The sequence below is a fragment of the Vulpes vulpes genome, chromosome 5, assembly GCF_048418805.1.
Source record: "Vulpes vulpes isolate BD-2025 chromosome 5, VulVul3, whole genome shotgun sequence".
Taxonomy (NCBI): Eukaryota; Metazoa; Chordata; class Mammalia; order Carnivora; family Canidae; genus Vulpes; species Vulpes vulpes.
In genome coordinates, this window is record NC_132784.1 from 127,923,978 (window position 1) to 127,945,244 (window position 21,267).

At 46.3% G+C, this 21,267-nt stretch overlaps 1 protein-coding gene across 5 annotated transcripts in view; it reads right to left on the bottom strand.

Annotated features, from left to right (window-relative positions):
• LAMB1 (laminin subunit beta 1) overlaps positions 1 to 21,267 on the bottom strand; it is a 73,422-nt gene that overhangs the window by 2,437 nt on the left and 49,718 nt on the right. For all 5 annotated transcript variants that reach the window (XM_072759972.1, XM_072759971.1, XM_072759970.1 and 2 more), the window contains 7 exons: positions 13,225 to 13,594; positions 10,109 to 10,293; positions 9,003 to 9,244; positions 6,009 to 6,212; positions 5,246 to 5,390; positions 2,939 to 3,146; positions 2,565 to 2,706 (listed from right to left, as the gene is read on the bottom strand). In XM_072759972.1, the coding sequence (XP_072616073.1) occupies positions 2,565 to 2,706; positions 2,939 to 3,146; positions 5,246 to 5,390; positions 6,009 to 6,212; positions 9,003 to 9,244; positions 10,109 to 10,293; positions 13,225 to 13,594 (1,496 nt within the window). The remainder of the gene's footprint in view (positions 1 to 2,564; positions 2,707 to 2,938; positions 3,147 to 5,245; positions 5,391 to 6,008; positions 6,213 to 9,002; positions 9,245 to 10,108; positions 10,294 to 13,224; positions 13,595 to 21,267) is intronic.

Sequence of the window (21,267 nt, forward strand, 5' to 3'; positions counted from 1 at the left end):
AGAAAGCATTTTAAGGACACCTGCAGGCCTTGGCTAAACACTGGTCACAAATAAGCAGATGTGAGAAGGATTTCCACATTGGTTTCCAAATTAACGTGGGTGGGGAAAATGATAACTCCCAAGTCACCTTTAGTTTTTCCTGTCAACTCTAGATGTTCAACTCTAGTGGAGGTTGTGGGTCTTCAGAAACTGTTGGGAAAGTTGAGTGTTCTTAGCTAATTACTAAAGGCTGACCAGGAATGTTGAAAACTCTGTAAAGTCACTCTAGGACTAGGAGATGGACTGTCATCTGCAGAAGTGATAGCTGGAACCCATATATACTAAAAAGTCATTTAGGGAAAAAGTATCTGAGTAACTGGTGAGGTTCCACATACCTCTTTTCTAAGAATAATCAGTAAACATTGATTTTTAAGAGCTAGCCCAAGTAAGCAGTCTGACCCACAACAGAAGAACCAGTTTCCCTGAGCACCTAGTTTTTCTCAAAAATTATCTTCCAGGATGGGTCTATTCCATAGCATTAAGTCTGAATAACAATAATGTCATAGTGAAACTAATTAATACAGACATGGTAAAATTTGTATTTCAAACCAAATGATTGTTAACCTAGAAGTTCAGCCATTAATTAACATAGAATTAACATAGAAAAATAATCTTTGAGAGCAGTTACACTTCTTAGAAGATGAGCTTTATAGTTTTATTTATAAATGAGGGAATAGGTTTTGACAAGCTTTCACTAATAGCAAAGTTCTTTTTGCTTCTTATCCTTTACCTAAAATGCTTCCTGTCCCCCAGGGTCCCTGAAAAAAACTCATTATCCACTTGGATCGTTAAGCCAAATATCCCACTTGTAATTTGATTAAATCCTATATTTGCCACTCTGCTTTTCAAAACTTAGTAATTTTTTAAAAAAGTTTATTTTAGTGATAGTATGCACAAGTGCACAGGGAGGGGCAGAGGCAGAGAGAATCTCAAGCAGACCTTGAGCTGAGCACGGCTCGATCTCACAACACAGAACACAACCTGAGCTGAAACCAAGAGCCGGAGGCTTAACCACCTGTGCCACTCAGTTGCCCTAGAACTGAGTAATTTTTTTTTTTAATTTTTTTTTTAAAGTAATCTAAATAGATAAAGTTCATTAAAATGTTGACAGCACACTGAGAAATTTGCTAAACTATAGAGACAGAAAAATCGGAATAATCAAAGGGTTAGAACATAGTCTGGTGATAAAATGTAATTTTTCTACACTTGAACAAGTAGCCTGAAGGGGCCTTGTATATACTCGAGATTTAAGAAGGAAAAGTGGCTGAGGAACTGCTGAGTCTCATTTTACTGAGCACAGTAGAATAAGGGAAGACAGGCTTGTATCAACCAGTGGCAGGAAAAGCAGGCTGAAAAACTACCTGCCAGGTTTTCAACATTAGGGGTTATTGGCTTGGGAAGGATGACAGTGCAAAATTCTAAGGACATCTAATCTCAAAGTATATTCTGAGAAGATGGGTAAGGGATCGCAGGAGTCCATTTTCCCCCCATTTTTTTTTTTTAAATTTTTTTTTTTTAAAAAATTTTATTTATTTATGATAGGCACACAGTGAGAGAGAGAGAAGCAGAGACATAGGCAGAGGGAGAAGCGGGCTCCATGCACCGGGAGCCCGACGTGGGATTCGATCCCGGGTCTCCAGGATCGCGCCCCGGGCCAAAGGCAGGCGCCAAACCGCTGCGCCACCCAGGGATCCCTTTTCCCCCCATTTTTATAAAACAAATGAACTTTCCTAAAATTGGATGGGAAGATTCGCTCATAGGACTGCTTATTGAAAAATGAAAATTATATTTGGATTATGTAGGATTTTTACAATTAAGCACTAAATCCCTGTGAAAGGTTCTTAGTGTGTGCTTTTAATATCTTGTAGTCACTGAGTCAAGAGTATTCTGCTTTGAGAAGTTTCTGGGATGCTTGGCTGGCTCAGTCAATAGATCACGTGACCCTTGATCTCGGGGTTGCGAATTTGAACCCCACACTGGACATAGAGTTTAAGCTTTCCATGCATTCTGAACAAAACAGATCATTCCATTAGAAGATCCCCATTAGATTCATCTAGAAGTGGGGGCTGGAAGCATTTGACCTTCACTGCTCTCCAGTGGTTTTCAAAACTCGACAGTAAAATTCTTGTGAGCACTCACCTCATGAATTTTGAGATAATGGTCTCCACTATTAGGTTGCTTTAGGGCTGCTCGATAACAGCAGGAGTTTCCTAAAACTAACTTTTGAAATTAATCCTATCCTTCATACTACTGAACAGAGTCTATGTGAGTCCTTGAAGGAAGAGGAGATAAAAACACGTATAGGATAAAAGTGAAGGGGGCTTAACATTCCAGTGTCTTCAGGGTCCTTTTATCCCTGAAAACAGCACGTGTAGCATCCGTGCTAAGGGAATCGATCGGATTTACTGACATTAGAGCAACCTTTTCATGTTCAGCTCTGAGAGTTTTCATGTAACTCAAGTACACGGAGTTTCCTGATAGAGTTTCTGTTCTCTCCCCCACCGGTAAGGAATCGAGTCTCTTACCGAGGTCAGCAGGTGCTGGGTTCCTTGGATGTCTTCGTCTGCCTGCTTGATTGCCTTCTCGGCTGCAATCTGGGCCTTCTCTGCTTCCTCCAGCGCCTCCTTTACCATGTCTGCGGTGACTTTAACATCAGTTGCACTTTTGCTGAGTGAAAAAGAATGAGATCATCTATGTGAATATGACAAAGTTACTTCCCCTCGGAACATTAAAAAACAAAAAAAACCAGCAACACATTTCTTTTAAAGAACAGCCTTCTTGGAATGACCCAGAGAGACTCACAGAGGTCACTCTTATTAGACATTTCACTGGTTAAAGAAATACTTAATAATCCCCTGCTTGACACAAGCCCCCAACATGCCACAACCTCCGCAGATACCTGGCTCTTTTAGCTTCTTCCAGCAATGCCTCAGCTCTGGCGACATCAGCAGCGCTCTGCTGTAGAATCACCTCCACTTGAGAAAGGCTTTCGACTCGTTCGCGAATATCCTCTGTCAAGTTCTGTAACTGCTGTGGGGTGCTGGGCATTTCCATCTTCAGCACTTCGTTAGCAACCGCTTCAATGCTGTCCAAATCGGCACTGTCCTCTGTGAAAAGCAAAGACGTCCCCACGAAGAGGTGAAAGTCACAGACGGTTTCACTCCATCACTTCCGGTCACCCTCCAGGTGAACAGCATTTGGGGATCACACCAAGACATATGCACTTCCTGTTTTAAGAATTCATAGTCTAATCGAGTAAGTTGCATGTGGAACAAGAAACTACTGGAATTTGCTGTAGGCTGGGAAGGTCAGGGAAGCCTTCATACAAGATGAGGAACTGATCAGGTTTTGAAGGAAAGTAGGATTTGAGCGAGGAAAGAGGGACATCTCCGGATGGAGAGACTATGGGGAGAGCAAGTCATGTGAAAGTCAAACACAGCAAATTGATTACAGAACAGTGCTAATTTTTTTAAATTATTATTTTAGAAAGAGCGAGCAAGCACATGCAAATGGAGGGAGGGGTAGGGGGAAAGGGAGACAGGGAATCTCAAGCAGACTCTGTGTTGAGCGCCAAGCCTGACATGGGGCTCCATCTCACGACCCTGAGATCATGATCGGAGCCAAAACCAAGAGTTGGACACTTACACCTAACTGACTGGGTGTGCCACCTGGGTGCCCGAGTAGTGCCAACTTTTAATCGAGGTTAAAAAAAATAGCTAGGAGAGGACTGTAAATGCAGATGTAAAGAGGTGATATTCCTTATGTAAATTATCTGGATTCTGGAAATTACAGAAAGGGAGGAATTCCAGTCAGAGAGGCAAGGGAATCTGATAGTGTATAATCAAAGAAGCCAAGGAATTTCAAATGTGTAATGTGAAAGGTGGTCAGAAAAATGCCCAAGAGGTTAAGCTTCAAATATGTCACTGATTTAAGACTTTTTGTTTTTAACTATTAACATAAAAACGGACCCCTAAGGTTTTAAGCACAGGAAAATATTTTGATCAAGCGATGGCTTCCACAGGATAGTTCATAAGCTATCCCTAGGAATACCACTGGCTCCTTCCTTATTCCCCATTTTCCTTGCTAACAGAACACTATTTTGTTCAGGCTCCTACTCTAGGGTAAGGTCAACTTAGCAACTCAGAGTTAAATGTTGATTAGTCTACCCCATTCCACTGGACATTTATGCATGGGCATGGGATGCTTTTCTGGCCAGTGAGATTTATGGAGATGACTGCTCAAGGCTTCTGGGGAAGATTTCCTTCCTTTAGGGGCAACTGGGTGGCTCAGTGGTTGAGAGTCTACCTTTGGCTCAGGTTGTGATACTGAGGTCCTGGGATCCAGTCCCGCATCGGGCTCCCCTGCAGGGAGCCTGCTTCTCCCTCTGCCTATGTCTCTGCCTCTCTCTCTGTGTCTCTTCATGAATAAGTAAATAAAATCGAAAAACTTTTTTTTTCTTCCTTTAAAAAAGATACAACAGAGGAACAGGTGGTCTTTTCTTTCATTAGGTATTACTGAGACTTTGTGTGAAGTCTGTAACTTTGGCAGCCACCTTGCAACCAGGAGGAGCTGGCCTGAGAACAAAGCAGATATCCTTACTACATGAGTCCCAGAACCTCTTGTGATACAATAAGCATCTTTTTTTTATTAAGTCCATTTCAGCTGAAAGTTTTGTGTAATTTGAAGCTAAAACCATCGTTTCCTGATAACGCCCAGACTGTGACCAGAAGCAGTTATGAGCTGGACCACAAACTCTAGAGATTTTCTCTTCCTCTACAGAGCACGAAGGGAGAGCTAACAGTAAGCATACTATTCTGTAAATAACAGGATTACAAAGCTCCGCAGGCAACGCCAAAATAAGCTACTACTTTAAGGACCTAATGACACTATATGTCATCGGTAACAGATCCCAAATTCAGTTCTCACAGGGTGTGTCTGACTTGATTTCCTACTTGGGTATCCCGTCTGTGTCTGCATGACATCAGAGAAGATTACTTACATACACGTAAGTTTAAGAAATGCCACCATTTCTTCACATGGGCTTTTGGGGCTGGGGTGGGGAACGCTACTTTATTCCCAGCTAGAAACTGATTTTATCTAAAATGCGGACTTGAATTCTGGTCTCTCAGACAACTCTTACAAAAACGATTTTTATATTCCAAGAGAGGAAGAAATGTCTAAAAGTCAAATGAAAACAATTCCTTACGGGTCAGAAAGTTTCTGATTTGCTTGATCAGATTTCTCAGGTCCTCATTACTCTTGTCCACTTTCTCTTTGGTGGCATTGGTTTTCTGCAGGACATCCTGAGCGTTCTGTTTTGCCTCATCTGCTCTCAGTTTTGCTTCGGAGACCTAAATACGAGGAACAAGTTACCCAGGGAACAACGTGACTCTTCCTACAGCCGACCAGAATACTACAAATGGTCCGGAAAATGACGACGGAACACTATATATTTGGAATCATGGATTTTAGAAACAAACGTCTCTCTTTCAACTGTATTCTGTCCCTATACAGAGCGAAATCACTCGGTCTACGGACTGCTGCACCATATTCTCATACAGATAAGGCTAGCGTGTCAACATTTTTTCTAATTGTTTCTAACTCCCCCAAAGCATCTGGTGGCCCGTATGTTTTCTCAGGTACCAACGTAAATACTGCCGTTCACACGGTCACTTTAGAAAAATACACGCTCAATTGCTCAGCATGGAATTTTTACAGTACAGCTCAATGTATTCATAACCCTGGACCCACGTGCTAAGTAACATCATTATTGCAAATCTCCATCAGAAGAGAGCAAATTCTTAAATTTTCTATGACTATAACCTCCCTGTGCACTGATTTCCCTGACCTCACAAAAACTTGCACTTTCAGACTTGACATGTCCTTGACATGCCCCTTTCATTTTACCACTGAGAACGGATTCCTCCCAGATCTCCCCATCCGTCACCGACAGCGAACATCTGATTTACCATCTTGGAGAGCTGCTCCACCTCAGCCAGCGCGCTCAGGACATCTCGGTCGAAGTCCATGGCTTTCTGCCAGGCACTGTGTGCAACCGTGACCAGGCCCCCGCAGCCAGGCCCCCCACACTTCTTCTCGCCTTCGTCCGTCCTGCAGTTGGGGCCGCCACAGTCCGTCTCAGAACAAGAGGCCCCCGGGGGCGTCCCGCAGGTCTGCAACAAGCCAAGGGCAGGCACGAGTGTTCAGAGAGGGCGTCTGCTGCTCAGAACAGCTGTGCAGGGCCTGGGTGGCCCCAGAGAGCGTGTAGGTGGTCCTCAGCAAGGGTGCCTGGGAACACAGCGTTCAAGGAGGAGGGAGGAGCACGGAGCTTAGGGAGAAGCTTACCCTACTTACTGCCAAGGAAGCTGAAAATTTGCAACTCTTCTCCAATACCTCCTGCCCTGATGACCCAGAATATCATATGGGCGCTGCGTGGGGTGCAGACATTACCTGCTGTTAAGCTGAAATCTGCCAATATGAGAGCCAAAGAATGCTTCCCCTCTAGCCTAAACCGTTGGATTAAAAAAAGAAGAAGAAACAAAAAGGCACTGAGAAATTTTTTAGACCGATCCAACATCATGGTCAACTCTTCCGGTTCTGGTCAACAGGGTAGCCTTAGAAGGCTCATCATCTGGAAGACAATTTGGAAGACAGGCTCGCTCTCCGTAAGACAGCCAAGAAGCGGTCAGGTGCTGTAAGTCAGAAAGAAGGCAAAGGGAAGAGACACTACTGAGGGTTGGCGCTGTCGTCGGGGAAGGATGTGCTGGTTGGTGGGATCTGAGCAGGGGAAATAGAAACGTTCCAGATGTGAGAGGGAAACAGAAAAACAGTAGGAACAAAGGTAGATTTGACTTTTACGAGTAAGCAACCCTCCACAATTCTCCGTCCCTAGACTCCTCTTTCCTTACCTACCAGAAACTTCCAAAGATCAGAGCCTGGCCGTGATATACACTTGCACGTGGATAAATTATAAGCTTGCTCTATGTTGGAAAAGGCGGAGCAGGAAGGAAACTGTGGAGCTGTCCTCTCACACTGAGCAGAGGCAGTGAGGAGCAGGTCATGCGCCCCACAAGGAAGGTGCTCTTTTTAAGAACCAAAGTAGTTTCTGCATAAACAGTCGACTCCTTAGACTAATCATTTTATGATAATTATAATCCCATTACATCTCAATTTAATAATCTTTCATGTATCTGGTTTACAGGTCATAAAAAGCTTCAGAAAATAAAGTTTATTCTGCGTGCTGTAGAAGAACATGGTTAGGGACGCCTGGGTGGGTGGCTCAGGGTGTGATGCCGGGGTCCTGGGATGGAGTCCTGGGCTCCCTGCATGGAGCCTGCTTCTCCCTCTGCCTATGTCTCTGCCTCTCTCTCTGTGTTTCTCATGAATAAATAAATAAAATCTTAAAAAAAATAAATAAAAGGAAGAACATGGTTAAGTCTTAAGAGAAGCATAAGGCCCCAGGGATGCTTTCTAAAAACAATCTGACAACACACAAGGAGATCTGTTTTATTTCAACTGACAGGCATGAAGAAAACCAGCACGGGTCTAGCTACATACACACAACATGACAAAGAACTGAAGGTACTCGAAAACCACAAAGGGACAGGAACCTCTCTCCCCAAGAAATGCCAGTATGGAACCTGACCAGGGGGATCTCGGAGGAGGCACACACACCCAGTGGGCGACCAGGAGCTGGCCAATGCTCGGTAGCAGGGAAGGGACCCTCAAGGCCCCTGCTCGCCTGCTACCTTCTGCTGCAAAGCAAACATCCTTCAGCACGCTCGGCGGCTTTCATTTCAGTGTGTGGGTTTTGCTGGTGATGACCGGTTTTTATGAGAACTTCTCAGGAAGGCATCTACCCCGAAAGGAAGGAAGACGCGACAACTGGCATTTCCTGCCTGTGCATAGTGATTTCGTCGCCTTATGAAGTGCAGCGGACACACCACTCTGGGTTTAATGGTTTTCCATTAAACCATGACAGGAGACCTTAAAGGTTCATAAGATAATATATAACCTTGCAGGCATCAATTAAGTTTGGCACAATATGGTATTGACAGTGGGTTTTTGCCAACAGCAGAGAAAGCGAGATGGGGAAGGCGGGTGGGCAGGGAGGGAGGGGGCTTTGATGGTTACAAAAATCCTGAACCATTTGCTCCCTGGCTTCTTGGCATCCACCTGCCTCCTACTTTCACTGATCCTCTGGGGGTTCCTAAGCTAGGAGCGCACAAGCCTTAGTCTGTAAACAATACCCTCCAAATTCTCTCGGTAGGGGTCCTTCCGGGAGAAACAATAAGGAAAGGAGAGGACGAAACAGGCAAGAGTTGGCTTTTTGGGGGGGTTTTGTTTTTTTGTTTTTGTTTTTTGGCTTTCTGCCTGATTTTCACTAAACTCACTACTCAATTTCATTTGGCTCCATCCAGAATTACTCTTTAAAAGCTTCTGGGAAATGAATCTACTTTCTCGGGTTGGTCTCAGAGTTAATCTTCACCAGGTAAAGTTACGGGAACAAAGGAACATTTTAATTTACACCCAGGGGAAAAAAAACCTCTTTCGCTCCTTTAATTTTTTAAAGTCCCTCCCAGAATGATTCTTGAATTGCTCCACGGAGGAGTTTGCACTTCAAATCGCAGCTGGGGGGGTGGGGGCCGGAGGAAAAGCCCACAGTCTGGAGGGTTCCAATTTGCATAAGAAGTCACACCGATTCAATTTAACAGTCTTGGAAAGTAGTTCTGATTCTTTGCATCACAGAGAAACCTCTGGAACCTTGGGGGGTTGGGGGTGGGCTGGAGAGGCACACGCTGTTGTTTTTATCTGGCTTGACAGGGGATACCCAGAGGTGGTCCAGAAACCTAAGGCCAGTTTCACTCCTGCTGGTTCATTTGCAAAGTGAATAGTACTACAGACAAAACAGGGTGGATTTTCTTATTGCATCACAGCCTTGGGGCCAAACCCTCAAACCTTACCATTTCGGCAGCAGCAGAAAGGTCTAGACTTTGTAGTTTGCCTGCCAGTTCATCCAGAAGGCGGGCCTGTTCCTCTTGTTTTTCCCTAAACTGGGCCTCTCGGTCCATCATCAGGTCTTCTACTCTGTCCCGAGTGAGAGCCGACTGCTCCACGGTGCTGTTGGAATCCGTGGTGGAGGCATTCACCCTCTCCTCTGCCTCGAGAGACATCTGGAAATACTTGGTAATGCTATCCAAGGCACCTAGGGCACGAAGTGAAATTGCCCAGAGTTAAACCTCTCGTACTCACTCTCAGTACGTGATGCCCGTATTTGGTGTCTTCCAGCCTTAGGGAAGAACTGCATGGTTTTGCTCTAAAATTCAAGGACTAAAATCTTTATGAAGAAAGACAACTTTCCCCTCATGATCAATGGCTACACTTTGTCCTATTAGTAGCTATTCTGGCTCTGGAGGATGCCAAACATCTGGATGAAAAATTAAGTCAATCATGCAGATGTTTCTGCATATAGGCCCTCTTCCAGTCCTTTCTCAATGGCTAGTAGTGTCAGGCAGCCTGCAGATTACACATCCAGATATTTTTTCTCTTTTCCTATTTAGCTATTCAGATCCACTCAAATGGTATGTATAAAACAGCATGGCATGTTTTGGCTTTAAGGACCCAGCCCGAAAAATAAACGATCATGTGTAAAATAGGATGGTTAGTGTGATCTGATGCTGCAAAAATTCTCTCCCGACCAGGCAACATTCTTGAATATAAAAGAATTTGCTGAAGTATCAGTTTAATTTCTTAACTCTTCGAAAGAGCCCATTTCCAAGAAACACCAAGGTTAAACCATTCACTGAAAAAAAAAAAACAAATCAGGAAATGATGCCACTTTGCTGCTGGCTCCATGGAACGAACCTCTGCTGTGTCTCTTAGGCTGTGTCCCAGGTCCCACATTTCTAAGTGGGGACTTTAATCCTTATTTGTGCCAGAGACTGGGTGAGAAAAGGCTTTAAGATTATTAGAAAGCACTAGATTTTATTCTAAAAGTGCTGTCCTAAAGGGCTAGACGGCGGGTTAAATCCATTGTCCAGGACTGCATATTTGCACAAAAGATGCTCACCCCGAATATCTGAGTTTTTGATAAATTCCAATTGCTCAGCAAGCTCTTTCACTGTGTTGTCTAGGCTTTCTGCTTCTGTCTGTAGAGAATCTAGTTCTCTGGCTGTGCTGTTGCTTAGTGAAGCTGTGTCAGACAATTTCACTTCGACTTGAGCCATCTTTTCCGAAACATCTTTGGTTAATTTCCTGTAAAGAGGAGAAGTTTGCCTAAGTAAAATAAACCAAAGGGGAGTTCTGAAGTCTTATTTTTACATTTTCTACAAATACAGTACCCATGACTCTGTAATTTCAAACCAATTCTGTACTTTGTAACCATATCCAAGTCCTGGTTCTATTCTCTTCATCATTAAGAGACTATGTCAACTCTATCAACTTTTCTTTCTTCAAGGACTTTGAAGAAAGACACAGAAGTGCCAATCAGCTGCACTGTGGTGGATGTGGCACATAAGGGATTCTGAGCACTTGCTGCCATCCGAGCAAAGGTCCAGGGCATGGAGCTCCTGCTCTGAATGTGACCAGCATCAAGCCCATGCAGCCCCACAACTCAAAAGACGTAAGTGACTCCAGGGTAGAACTATGTCTCCCAGCCTCCTGCCAAAAAAATGCTCTTATCTGGACCTCAGGGATCATCTTCAACATGGGACACACAGTCAGGATGCCTGGGTGGCTCAGTGGTTGAGTGTCTGCCTTTGGCTCAGGGTGTGATCCCGGATTGGGCTCCCTGCAGAGAGCCTGCTTCTCCCTCTGCCTATGTTTCTGCTTCTCTCTCTCTCTCTCTCTCTCTCTCTGACTCTCATGAATAAAAAAAAAAAAAAAAAAAAAAAAAAAAGATGGGACACACAGAAAGGAAATCCCACAGCCACCAGGAACCATGGGAGCTACCCATAGGAGCTCTCCATATACTTGCCCTGTCGGCAAGGTCCCATGCAAGGACCCTCCTGCTTCCACCAACAAGCAACCCTTTTATTTTTGATAAGAAAGAAGGTAGTATTGGGGCACCTGGGTGGCTCAGCGGTTGAGCATCTGCCTTTGGCTCAGGTCGCGATCCCAGGGTCCTGGGATCGAGTCCTGCATCGGGCTCTCTGCATGGAACCTGCTTCTCCCTCTGCCTAAGTCTCTGCCTCTCTCTCTGCCTCTCATGAATAAATAAATAAAATCTTTAAAAAAAAAAAAAAGAAAGAAAGAAAAAAAGAAGGTACTATATACAAGGGCGGACTTCAATACACCTTTAGCTTTCACAGCATTTCATTTGGAATCTAAACCCAGCTGCATTTTCTTCTGTATTTCCCATCCCCAAAGCTTTATTTTAGGCATCTATTTGTAGATATACTGATAAATACAGCGTGTGTGTGTGTGTGTGTGTGTGTGTATCCACAAAGAAAGTAGTATTTGCGAAGACTGTAGCTCTGGGCTTTACTGGGTCACCTAATTAGATGTAATTGTCTCCTCAGGGAAATACTAGTCGGGGTAAAACACTGGGAAAATGTAGGGGGGCTGAAAGGCTGGGGGCCAGTCAAAAAATGCCATTTAAGGCCGAGATAAAACAAAGACCCAACTCAAAGAAAAAGTCCTTAAATGGATTTGTAGGTTAAATTACATTTTATAAGCTCAACCACTTTTTCCTGAGACAATTATAATATAGTTTTGGTTTTTTTTTGCAGTGAATTCTTCTGTTCACCTGCTGATTCACATAAGGCTTTCGTTTCTTCTCAGCTCTCCTACACATTTGATTTCTTTTTTAAAGAAATCACATACAACATTGTGTATTTTTTTAATAATGCCACTTTGGGTCCTAAGATACGTATCCTTGGATGTCGTGTTGAAAAAAGATGAATGAAACCAGTTTCCCTGAGTTGATTACAATCTCTCCGGTGAGATAACTAGTGAGGGTAGAGCAACAGAGACATTTCAGGAATGTAATCTCTCCCCTGGCAGGTCCTCCAAGGACACCCAGCTCGTTTGGTTCTTCCTTGGGTGCAGGAGACCAAGGCTGAGAATCAGGCTCTAAATGGGCTTGTGCTCAGACCACAGCCTTCCAGAACTTATCATTATGTGTTAGGAGACTGAGCTGCACACCATCTTTTTAATGAGCTAAAATTCCTCATTAAATGCATTATTGCCCCACTTTGGACATTTCCTAACACTCTGGTCACCCACAGGGTCTTGGACACAAAACCTCCGGCTGGAAATCAAGGGACCGGTTACTTGAAATCTCGAAGGTCTAGGAAGGATCTCCCACAAGATGCCTGAGTGCAGGTCAGCTGTTCCCCTGCTGCTGCTTACAGCACTGAGATGAAAAGTCCATCTGGCTTCCTAGAGAGGCTGATTCAGGTCCCATCACACAGAAAATGTGGAAAAAAGGACTTGGAACGTCTGGGAGCAGGAGAAATGGTAGAAAACTGATCCCAGAGAACTTCAGCATCACTCAGAGCTCAGTTCTCTCTGCTTTCACCCGCGAAACCGACACTATGCAGAGAGAGGATGGCCCAGAGAAGGGCCACGAGGAGAGTTTTTCCCTGTAGAGAATTTCTTACAGTTAGAGAATGGAGCCCTGCTCTAGTGAACCAGCAGCAGAGCAGCAGAAAAAAACTTGGAAATAGGGGTCTTGCTGTGATAATGTATTTCCTCCCTAGGAGCAAAATACAGTAACGATGATTTACAGTCGTCATGTTTTTGGCAATTACATTGATCATTCCATCGATCAACCCTTCGGCTACCCTGTAAGTAAAGATAAGCACTGCCTCCGCCTCCTCCAGAGGGGAGAAAAGAGACGCAGGCATGAGTGAGTCATTCAAATTCTCAAGCCCAGCACCTAACCCACCACAACTCGGGATCCTCGGGTGTCCGAATGGTTCCTGCCTATCTTCTCCCCGGAGCACTACTTGCAAAGAGGAGCGCTCCGTGGAACTGCACACACTCCATTCTGCAGCCTCGACAGTTTTGTCAGTGTTCACTCAGCCACAGGCACCAGGGTAGAGGCTGCTGGGAAGCCGATGACCCAGCATCTGTTTCCACTCACGGGCCTAGCCGCGCCTGATGGACGCAGCAAGCCTGGGCATCTCCCATCAGCTTGAAACAACACGGCGAGGGCTTTCCCTGGGCTCAGGGACTACTTACTCCGCTTCCTCAAAGAGATCCCCAATGTTTTTCAGCGGCTCCGCGGCTGGGCTCTGGGCCAGGATGTCTCTGATCTCGTTGACCTTTTTCTCCACCGAGTCCACAGTCTCCCGGTAAGGCCCGATCACACCACTGATCTTCAAGGCCTTGGCTTTCTCCAGGAATTTGCGGGTCCGATTGGTCAGCTCGGCGACGATCACGTCCCAGAGGGCAAAGCACTGGTGGCAGGGAGCGCAGTCGGGGAAGACCCCCGAGTACCCGCGAGTGCACTTGTCACAGCGAGGACCCTCGACACCCTCGACGCAGACGCACTGGCCAGTGGACTGGTCACACTGCGGCGTCTCAATGCCCCTGGGGTCACAGTCACAGGCTGGAAGGGAAACAGCACTGCTGATGATCCACTAGACCACAAACCTCAGCAACTAGGCACTCAGAATCCTCGGTCTCGCTCCAGTGGGAAGGTGCCAGCCAGGCCGGCAACATACCGAAGGCTCTCGTAGAGGCTAGGGCAGCCTCCCCCAGCACATGCATCACCTCCACACCCACTAGCCCCTTAATAAAAGTAATAATCTTTCTTTCTTTTCAGGTGACACTTATTGTGCCTGGCACCGCGTAAATGGTTTACATGCGTCGTGTCACTGAACCCCATGGGATGGGTGATGTGCCCCAAGTCTTACAGCAAGGAACCGGCCAGGCCAGGGTTCTACTCCAGCCTGTTGCAACCCCAGTCTGTGTTCTTCTAAGGTCTGGCCTGCCTCTACCTCCCTTCACTCTGACTTCCCCACAGATAATTCCAGTGATATCCTGATGACACCAACGAACAGCTCCTACCATACTTCACCCGACCTGGTGACCCAACAGAACGCTGCATACTTGATGGAATGCGGTGAACTTGGTAAGAAGGAAATTCAATGAGAAACAAGTCACAGGCCCTCTAAGGACCTAGTTTAAAGGCTTTCAACAAAGTATCACTGGAGGGTACCTACCACTGTGATAACCGGCCCCCGCAGGGTCCGTAAGAACACAGGCTCATGAAAGGTCAGAAGTGAGAGAAGGGACCTGGGAGCCAGTCAGCCCCAAATTCTCACTGGCCCAACAGGCATCTTAGAACCAACCAGTTCTGGGCAAACTCCCCGTTCTTGGCCAATGGACCTTGGCTGACATTACTTACCACAATGTCTGTGCTATTGAATCCTGGCTTAGAGCCCCAAACCTCAGGGGATTAATGTATTTTTTAAAATATTTATTTATTTATTTTGGGGGGGGAGGGGAGGAGGGAGGGAGGGAGGGAGGGAGAGAGGGAGAGAGAGAGAGAGAGAATATCTCAAGCAGATTGAGCGCAGAGCCCATCATGGGGCTTGATGTCACGACCCTGGGATCCTGACCTGAGCCAAATTCAAGAGTCAGACACTCGACTGAGCCACACAGGTGCCCCAGGATTAACTTGTTTTTATACCAACACTTGATTATTTCACAGTATTTATATAGTGTCTGAAAAACAAAAGGCCTATACAAACATCTCTGGGCTTAAATCCTTTCTAGGAAAAGGTGGGGAGGGGATACAAAAATATACAAAAAACCTACCCCCCCCCCAAAAAAACAAATATAATATTTCCCTAAATAGCCTGAGGACTCCGAGGGCAGGAGTACATCTGCAACCATTTTTTCCATCCTCCGCAACAAGCACAGGGTTAACATGCAACTGGCGCTCGACTGTCTTTGCCACCTGAGGTTCTAACTCCATTTTCCGTACAGGCATGCAAGGCACATTTACACAACCCTATAAAACAAAATAATCCTCCTAAAAATGCAATTTCGACTGTGGCAAAACACAACAGACTCATACTCTCAGATCGTGTTAGACCTTCTTGGGTCGACAGCTGCTCCTCGTCTCTAATGAAATATCTGCCAGAACCAGTCTCACTGATGGCCCTGAGATTTGCTCACTAACCTCCAAGCCCAGAGAGATGTGTCTGATGCCCACTCATGGGACCTGTGCCACTTCCCGCCTTTTATTACTAGTTTCTCTCTTATTGCCTGTGTTGGCCAAGGCCACTCGACGGTCTTGAGCAGCAAGTTTGAGAAGTCAGCAGTGGGGCTCGATCGCTCAAGGCTGCCTGGCTGTGAATCCTGCCTTCCCCGCACCCGACCTATGCAAATGAGGAAACTGAGTCACGGCCTCCATATCTGTAAAATGAGGCAATAATTACAGCTACCGCATAGGATCACTTCCAGGATATGAAATAGCTGAATTCCAAAGTGCTTAGAGGAACGGCTAGCTCATAGTGAGCATTTACACTTTTTATTATCATCACTTTCTGTGTCCCATGGAAGTGTCTGGTAGTTTCCTGTCCAGTCTTGCTTGACCACATTTCCACTGGGGAAAAAAAAGCTGTCATTGCCTTATGTTTATCTTTGTATATTTGCCAATAACATCACGATTTTTTCCCAAAGATTTAAACTATGGAACATTCTGGTCTTCAACCTCTGGGTTTAAAACAGAGCATTCCCTTAGTGCCTTGGGTTTTCAAAACTAAACTTTTTTTTCCCTCCTCCTTAAGCATATTGTTTCTTTCCAGGAATTTCAGGCATGTTTCATTTTCCCTACATTTTGGGGGCATTCTCGAGTCAGGGAGCAGCTGGAGTGAGCTGTGAATAACTTCAAGTGTGTTCCCTACACCATTGTTTCTAGATGTTCCTGGAGAGAAGGGCTCCATGAGCAGTAAGTTCAGGAAATACATTCTCCTCTCGAAGATTCCAAACAAACATCAGCATATTGAAGACTCAGGGAGTTCTGCAGGGGAAATCTTGTTTCACATCGTTTTTACCCAACTGTACCTTAAACTCATTTGACCATGGAATCTTTTTCTAGTGGGAGACATCCCCAGAGAAATAATGGGGAAGGTGCTGGAAACCATGGTCTTCCTCAGTTTCTGAGGATCAGAAGAACACGTGTGAAGAGCTCACGTTCTTTAAATTTTAGAAATGGATTTCCATGTCATTTGGTAAAATTTGGTCATCGTTTAGAAAGCTAGAAGTTACGAAGTCATCCAGGTCCTAGGTCCTAGCCTGTCAAACTCGGGCGTACATCAGAATCACCGGGAGGGTTCATGAAACACAGGCTGCTTCCCCGTCCCCCTTCCTGCAAATCTGAATCCGAAGGTCTGGGGTGGGACCTGAGAATCTGTATTTCTAACATTGCCAGGTGCTGCTGACGTGGAGGGTCCCTAGACCCCATTCTGATCTAGTTAACTGACCTGTCAGTTCTTCACCTCTTCTGGCCTTCCTTTTGTATGTTACTGTGTGCTTGTGGGGGTGAGAGAGAGGAGGCGGCAGGGAGGGAGGAGGTGAGGGAATGTGTGTGTGCACCCTTCAAAGGTTGGAGGTGGAGCAGAGTCATGACTTTGGAAGCTGACCAACGTAGGCTCATGCACAAACCTAATGGCCTATGTAACAAGAGGAATGCATGACGCCATTTGTAAGAAAATTGGAGGGGGCGCCTGGGTGGCTCAGTGGTTGAGCCTCTGCCTTTGGCTCAGGCCCTGATTCTGGGGTCCTGGATCGAGTCCCGCATCGGGCCCCCACAGGGAGCCTGCTTCTCCCTCTGCCTGTGTCTCTGCCTTTGTGTGTGTGTGTGTGTGTCTCATGAATAAATGACAATTAAAAAAAAATGAAAATTAGATTGCTCAGTCTGCTCCTGCCCCGCTGCTCCCAGTGAGCAGCCCCAGGTGGGGCTTTTAGGTGGCCCAGTAGACCTGCGCCTACTTTATCATCTCTCCTAGGCTTGGGACAACTGAGGCAGATGGTGCATATGCTTTGAGTTTGCCGAGAAAATTCTTTCCCCTAGACAATGCAAAGGTACACGTGTTAATTCAGTCCTAGAGAACCCCTAGAGGGTTCATACTTAGGGCGAGGGATGGGTGCATATAATTTATTTTTTAATTTGTCTACTAATTTTTCATTGACTTTACCGGTAAAGGCCCTTCTTGCTCTCATCCTGTCACGGGCACCTTTGCGAGGACAAACACTGGCCCTAAACTGTAGGATCTGAAAGGCAAGTGCACCCCCGTGAAGGCTTTCCTCCTTCTCTGGGGACAGGGCTGCAGTCCAGGCAGCACCCCAAGGGCCGGCAGGACTTTGGCCCTCTCCAGAAGACAGGACCAGGTCAGCTGAACAGACCAGCATCCTGTCCCCTGACTGCAGTGTCCTATTTCACAGATGGCCGGACCGCAGTTTCATCCCTGAGAACTTCCACCCTGAACTTTCTCTGGAAGGCACCAAAGGGCTATGCAGTATCAGGTTTTCAAACTGAAGTGAGGACACCGCTAAGCTCCTGTGTAGACACGTGCTCCCTTCTCTGACTGCTGCACTTCCAGAACTGCCTCCCTCCTGGGGATGCCCGGGAGATGAGCACCGGGAGGCCCACAAGGACGACCACAATCATAAAAAGACCCTCTCACCCAACGGTACTTCCCGCAGTAAAGGTTGGTTCTCACCTGACAACTGAAAGCTTCATGGATGCCGGAATTATGAAGGGGACCCTCTAACCCCATCTCACATTCAATGGGATCTTAAACACACTAATTAGGGGCGCCTGGGTGGCTCAGTGGTTGAGCATCTGCCTTTGGCTCAGATCGTGATCCTGGGATCGAGTCCCACCTCGGGCTCCCCACATGGAGCCTGCTTCTCCTTCTGTATCTCTGCTCTCTCTGTGTCTCTCATGAATAAATAAATAAAATATTTTAAAAATAAAAATAAAAAAATAAAACACTCGAAATATGTCCGTGGTCTCTGACCATGAGGGCCAATGGCTGTCCTCTTTGCTTCAGAGGAAGGGCTAGGGGTCTAAGTGGACCTACAGCTCAGCACTGCTTTAAGAAATGGGATTCTTTACCAGAGGATCGAAGCCGTTCTCTTGGAAAGAAAAGGAAAGTATTTAGTAAAACTGCGGCCTGATCTTTAAGACGAACAAGTCATGAAGATGAAGACTAGCATTTTCAATACAAGACCGTAATCATTTTAATGAGCCAGTAAGAATTCCACCAGCTGTAAATATGTTCTCGGTTATGTGGTCACTAGGCTTCCTTTGTTTTCACGAAGTTTTCTCAGCATTTAAAAATGTGATCTCTAAGAGCTAGATACGTGAAGAATAATGCGCCCGTTTTATAGATCATGAGGCCTAGAAGGAAGCCCTAGTGGTCGATGCTCGAACAGGAAACTTGGCCTATGTGCCTCTTTATCAGTAGGTTGAACTTCCTGCTTCCTTCGCATCCTTCCCTCTCCTCTTCCAGCCCCTCCAACACCTGAACGAAGCGCATCCTCCATGGCCTGGCATTCAAGGCTTTCACAGTCAGTGAAACCAAATCTCGCCATGGGTCCCCAGGGCATGGTTTCCTGAGGGCACCTCTGCCCCCCACAGCCTTGCTGCTGCACCCTGTCCTTGCGTCCTTTAGCCAGGACAGCACTTTCTCTCTAAAACCTGTCAGCGAGGACCTGCCAGGAACAGAGACCCTGGGCCACCCAGGCCTGGCTTCAGAGCCCAGCTCTGCCCTCACCTGTGTTCTGTCTTTGGGCAAATCACTTAACTTCTCTGAGCCTCCGATTTCTCAGCTGCGCAGTGGAGATTCGCTTCATCCTCAGAGATGACTAGTGGGAAGGATAAAAGCAAGAGTATGCACAGACTATCCCTACAAGCGCTCAGCACACAGCGGTCCTCTGCGCGCGGCCCCTACAGCTAAGATTTTCCATGGAACCTTGCTGACCGACTCCGGGGCCTGTGGGTCCGGCCTCCCCTGGCAGAGGGAAAGGTCTGCATCGCTCTCGTCCTGCCTCTGGCCATCAGGTGCCTCCGTGTGCCCTGTCCTCACAGGGCCTGCAGGGCCCACGCGTCCAGGTGGCCGTGCTTCTCTGCTGGGTCCAGGCCCACGAGGCGGAGCGCACACCCCGCGTGGTGCCGGTAGCCTGCCTTCCTTCTGAGACTTGACCTGCCTTGGGACAGGGAAAGTGCTAGGTCCGAAAATCTCGGAGGCCCATGTTACTCCGAGATTTGCTACACTGCCCAAAGGTTCACTGATTCTCTACCTGGGCATTTCAATTTCACTGCAAGGGAAATTTAAATAGTTTAGTCTCTTAAATGTGATTTTGCTTTAAATTCTCTACCCCCTCAGCCCCACCATTTTTTTGGGGGGGGGGGCAGGCCTTGCTAATCTAACTGGTTTGGGAATGAAAGGTGGGAAGTAATGATTTCACCTGCAGAAACGAGCTGGCTGGCTCGTCAAGAGGTCGGCAGATTTTTTTCTAATTCCTGTTTTTTTTGTTTTTTGTTTTTTTTTTTTGTTTCGTTTTTTAAAGATTTTATTTATTTATTTGAGAGAGAGAGAAAGAGAGAGCGTGCATGCACAGGCAGCGGGGACAGGCACAGGAGAGGGAAAAGCAGACTCCCTGCAGAGCAAGGAGCCTGACACCGGGCTTGAACCCAGGACCCCGGGATCACGGCCCGAGCCAAAGGCAAACGCTTAACCAACTGAGCCACCCAGGAGCCCCAAACTTTTTCTATAAAAGCCTGGATAGGAAACAGTTGGGCTTTGCAGGCCACAGGTCTCAGTCACGACTACTCAACTCTGGCGCTGTAGCTCGAAGACAGCCCCAGACAAGATATAAACGGGCACAGGCCATGAGCTGCATTTGCCACATCGGCTGTAGTTTGGGGGTCCCTGGCCTGGCCCGCCCTGCAGGGGACACACACACACATGCCATGACTAGGATCATATAAGCCTTCCCTCTCCTAACAAGAGTATCCGTGGCCTTCTAAAGAATCAAATTAAACCTGATTTCCCAAGTCACGCTGCAAATAAGGTGGGTAGTTGTAAATGAATCTCAGCCTGAGAAAATACAAGCATTCTAAAAATTCATGTGTGAGCAAAGGAATGCATATAATTTTTCTATTAAAAACAAATTTGAAATGAGAAACAAGCATGACGGGGAAATGGCCATTACCCAGAGCCTCTCATCTATTATGCCTCACATTTCCAATTTGTGCTGGTTTAAGAGACACTAGGCTTTTCCAACAGCCAGAGGCCCTCCCTTTGCTATCTATGAATCAACAGAAAGATTCCTCGTGTGACCCTTTGACTCCCGGGGGGCACAATGCAGGGCTCCGAGCTAAGGGTTTCTCCAGCACGTTCGCTGGTGGGTGGATGAGATTCTCTCCATCCCCAGCACAGTGGTGGGCTTGTTCAAACTTGGGCGACTGGCCGAGAGCCCCAACCCGGGTGGACAATAGGAACATTCATCAAGTTATAAGCTGGAGGCTCAACTCATTTGTCTTTCACACAACTGCATTTTTTTTCCATAAGGAGAAACCTTTGCTATGACCTGTCTTCCTAGAAGCATGCTGTTTACGAAGTGGCACCAGAAAGTCTGTATTTGTGCCCTTCAAAGATTTGAAATTGAAGACGGTTCGGCAACTAATTACCTATTTTGAGAAAAGGAGTCACCTGCTTTCCCCACGGTTGCATCTAATTTCAGATGACACCTGTTCTCGTCCTTATTGTTGGCTCCTGTCCCTTCTAGACCTTGTCCCCCCATTTCCCTTTGTGACGACACTCCAGCCCATCCAGAGCTCTGACCTCCACGTGCTGCTTTTTCACCCCTGCCTCATCTGATCATACAACACCATCCCACTGCCATCCTGTAACGCTCAGGGTCCGGTGGCAGCCACGACCTCCCCATTGTTAAGTCCCGTCTCTCTCTCTGGAAGCTTTGCAGGTTAGGAGCTTTCTCTACTCCATGCAGGTTGCCAAAAACACTTGGGTTCCAAGAGTTTCTTATGTAACAGGGTGGACTTTTGTCTGGATAAAACAAAGCAGTTGGTGAACATGGACACCACGGATTTCACTCTTTGCAAAGTTTCTAAAGCACGATCTAACTTTTGACCCAAACAAGTTGATATTGTTCCTATAAGCCTCAATTCCTTTTACAGATTCTGAGCTACAAGTCTGAAGATAAGAGTGAGGGATAAAGTTCTACGCACTAAATGAACAA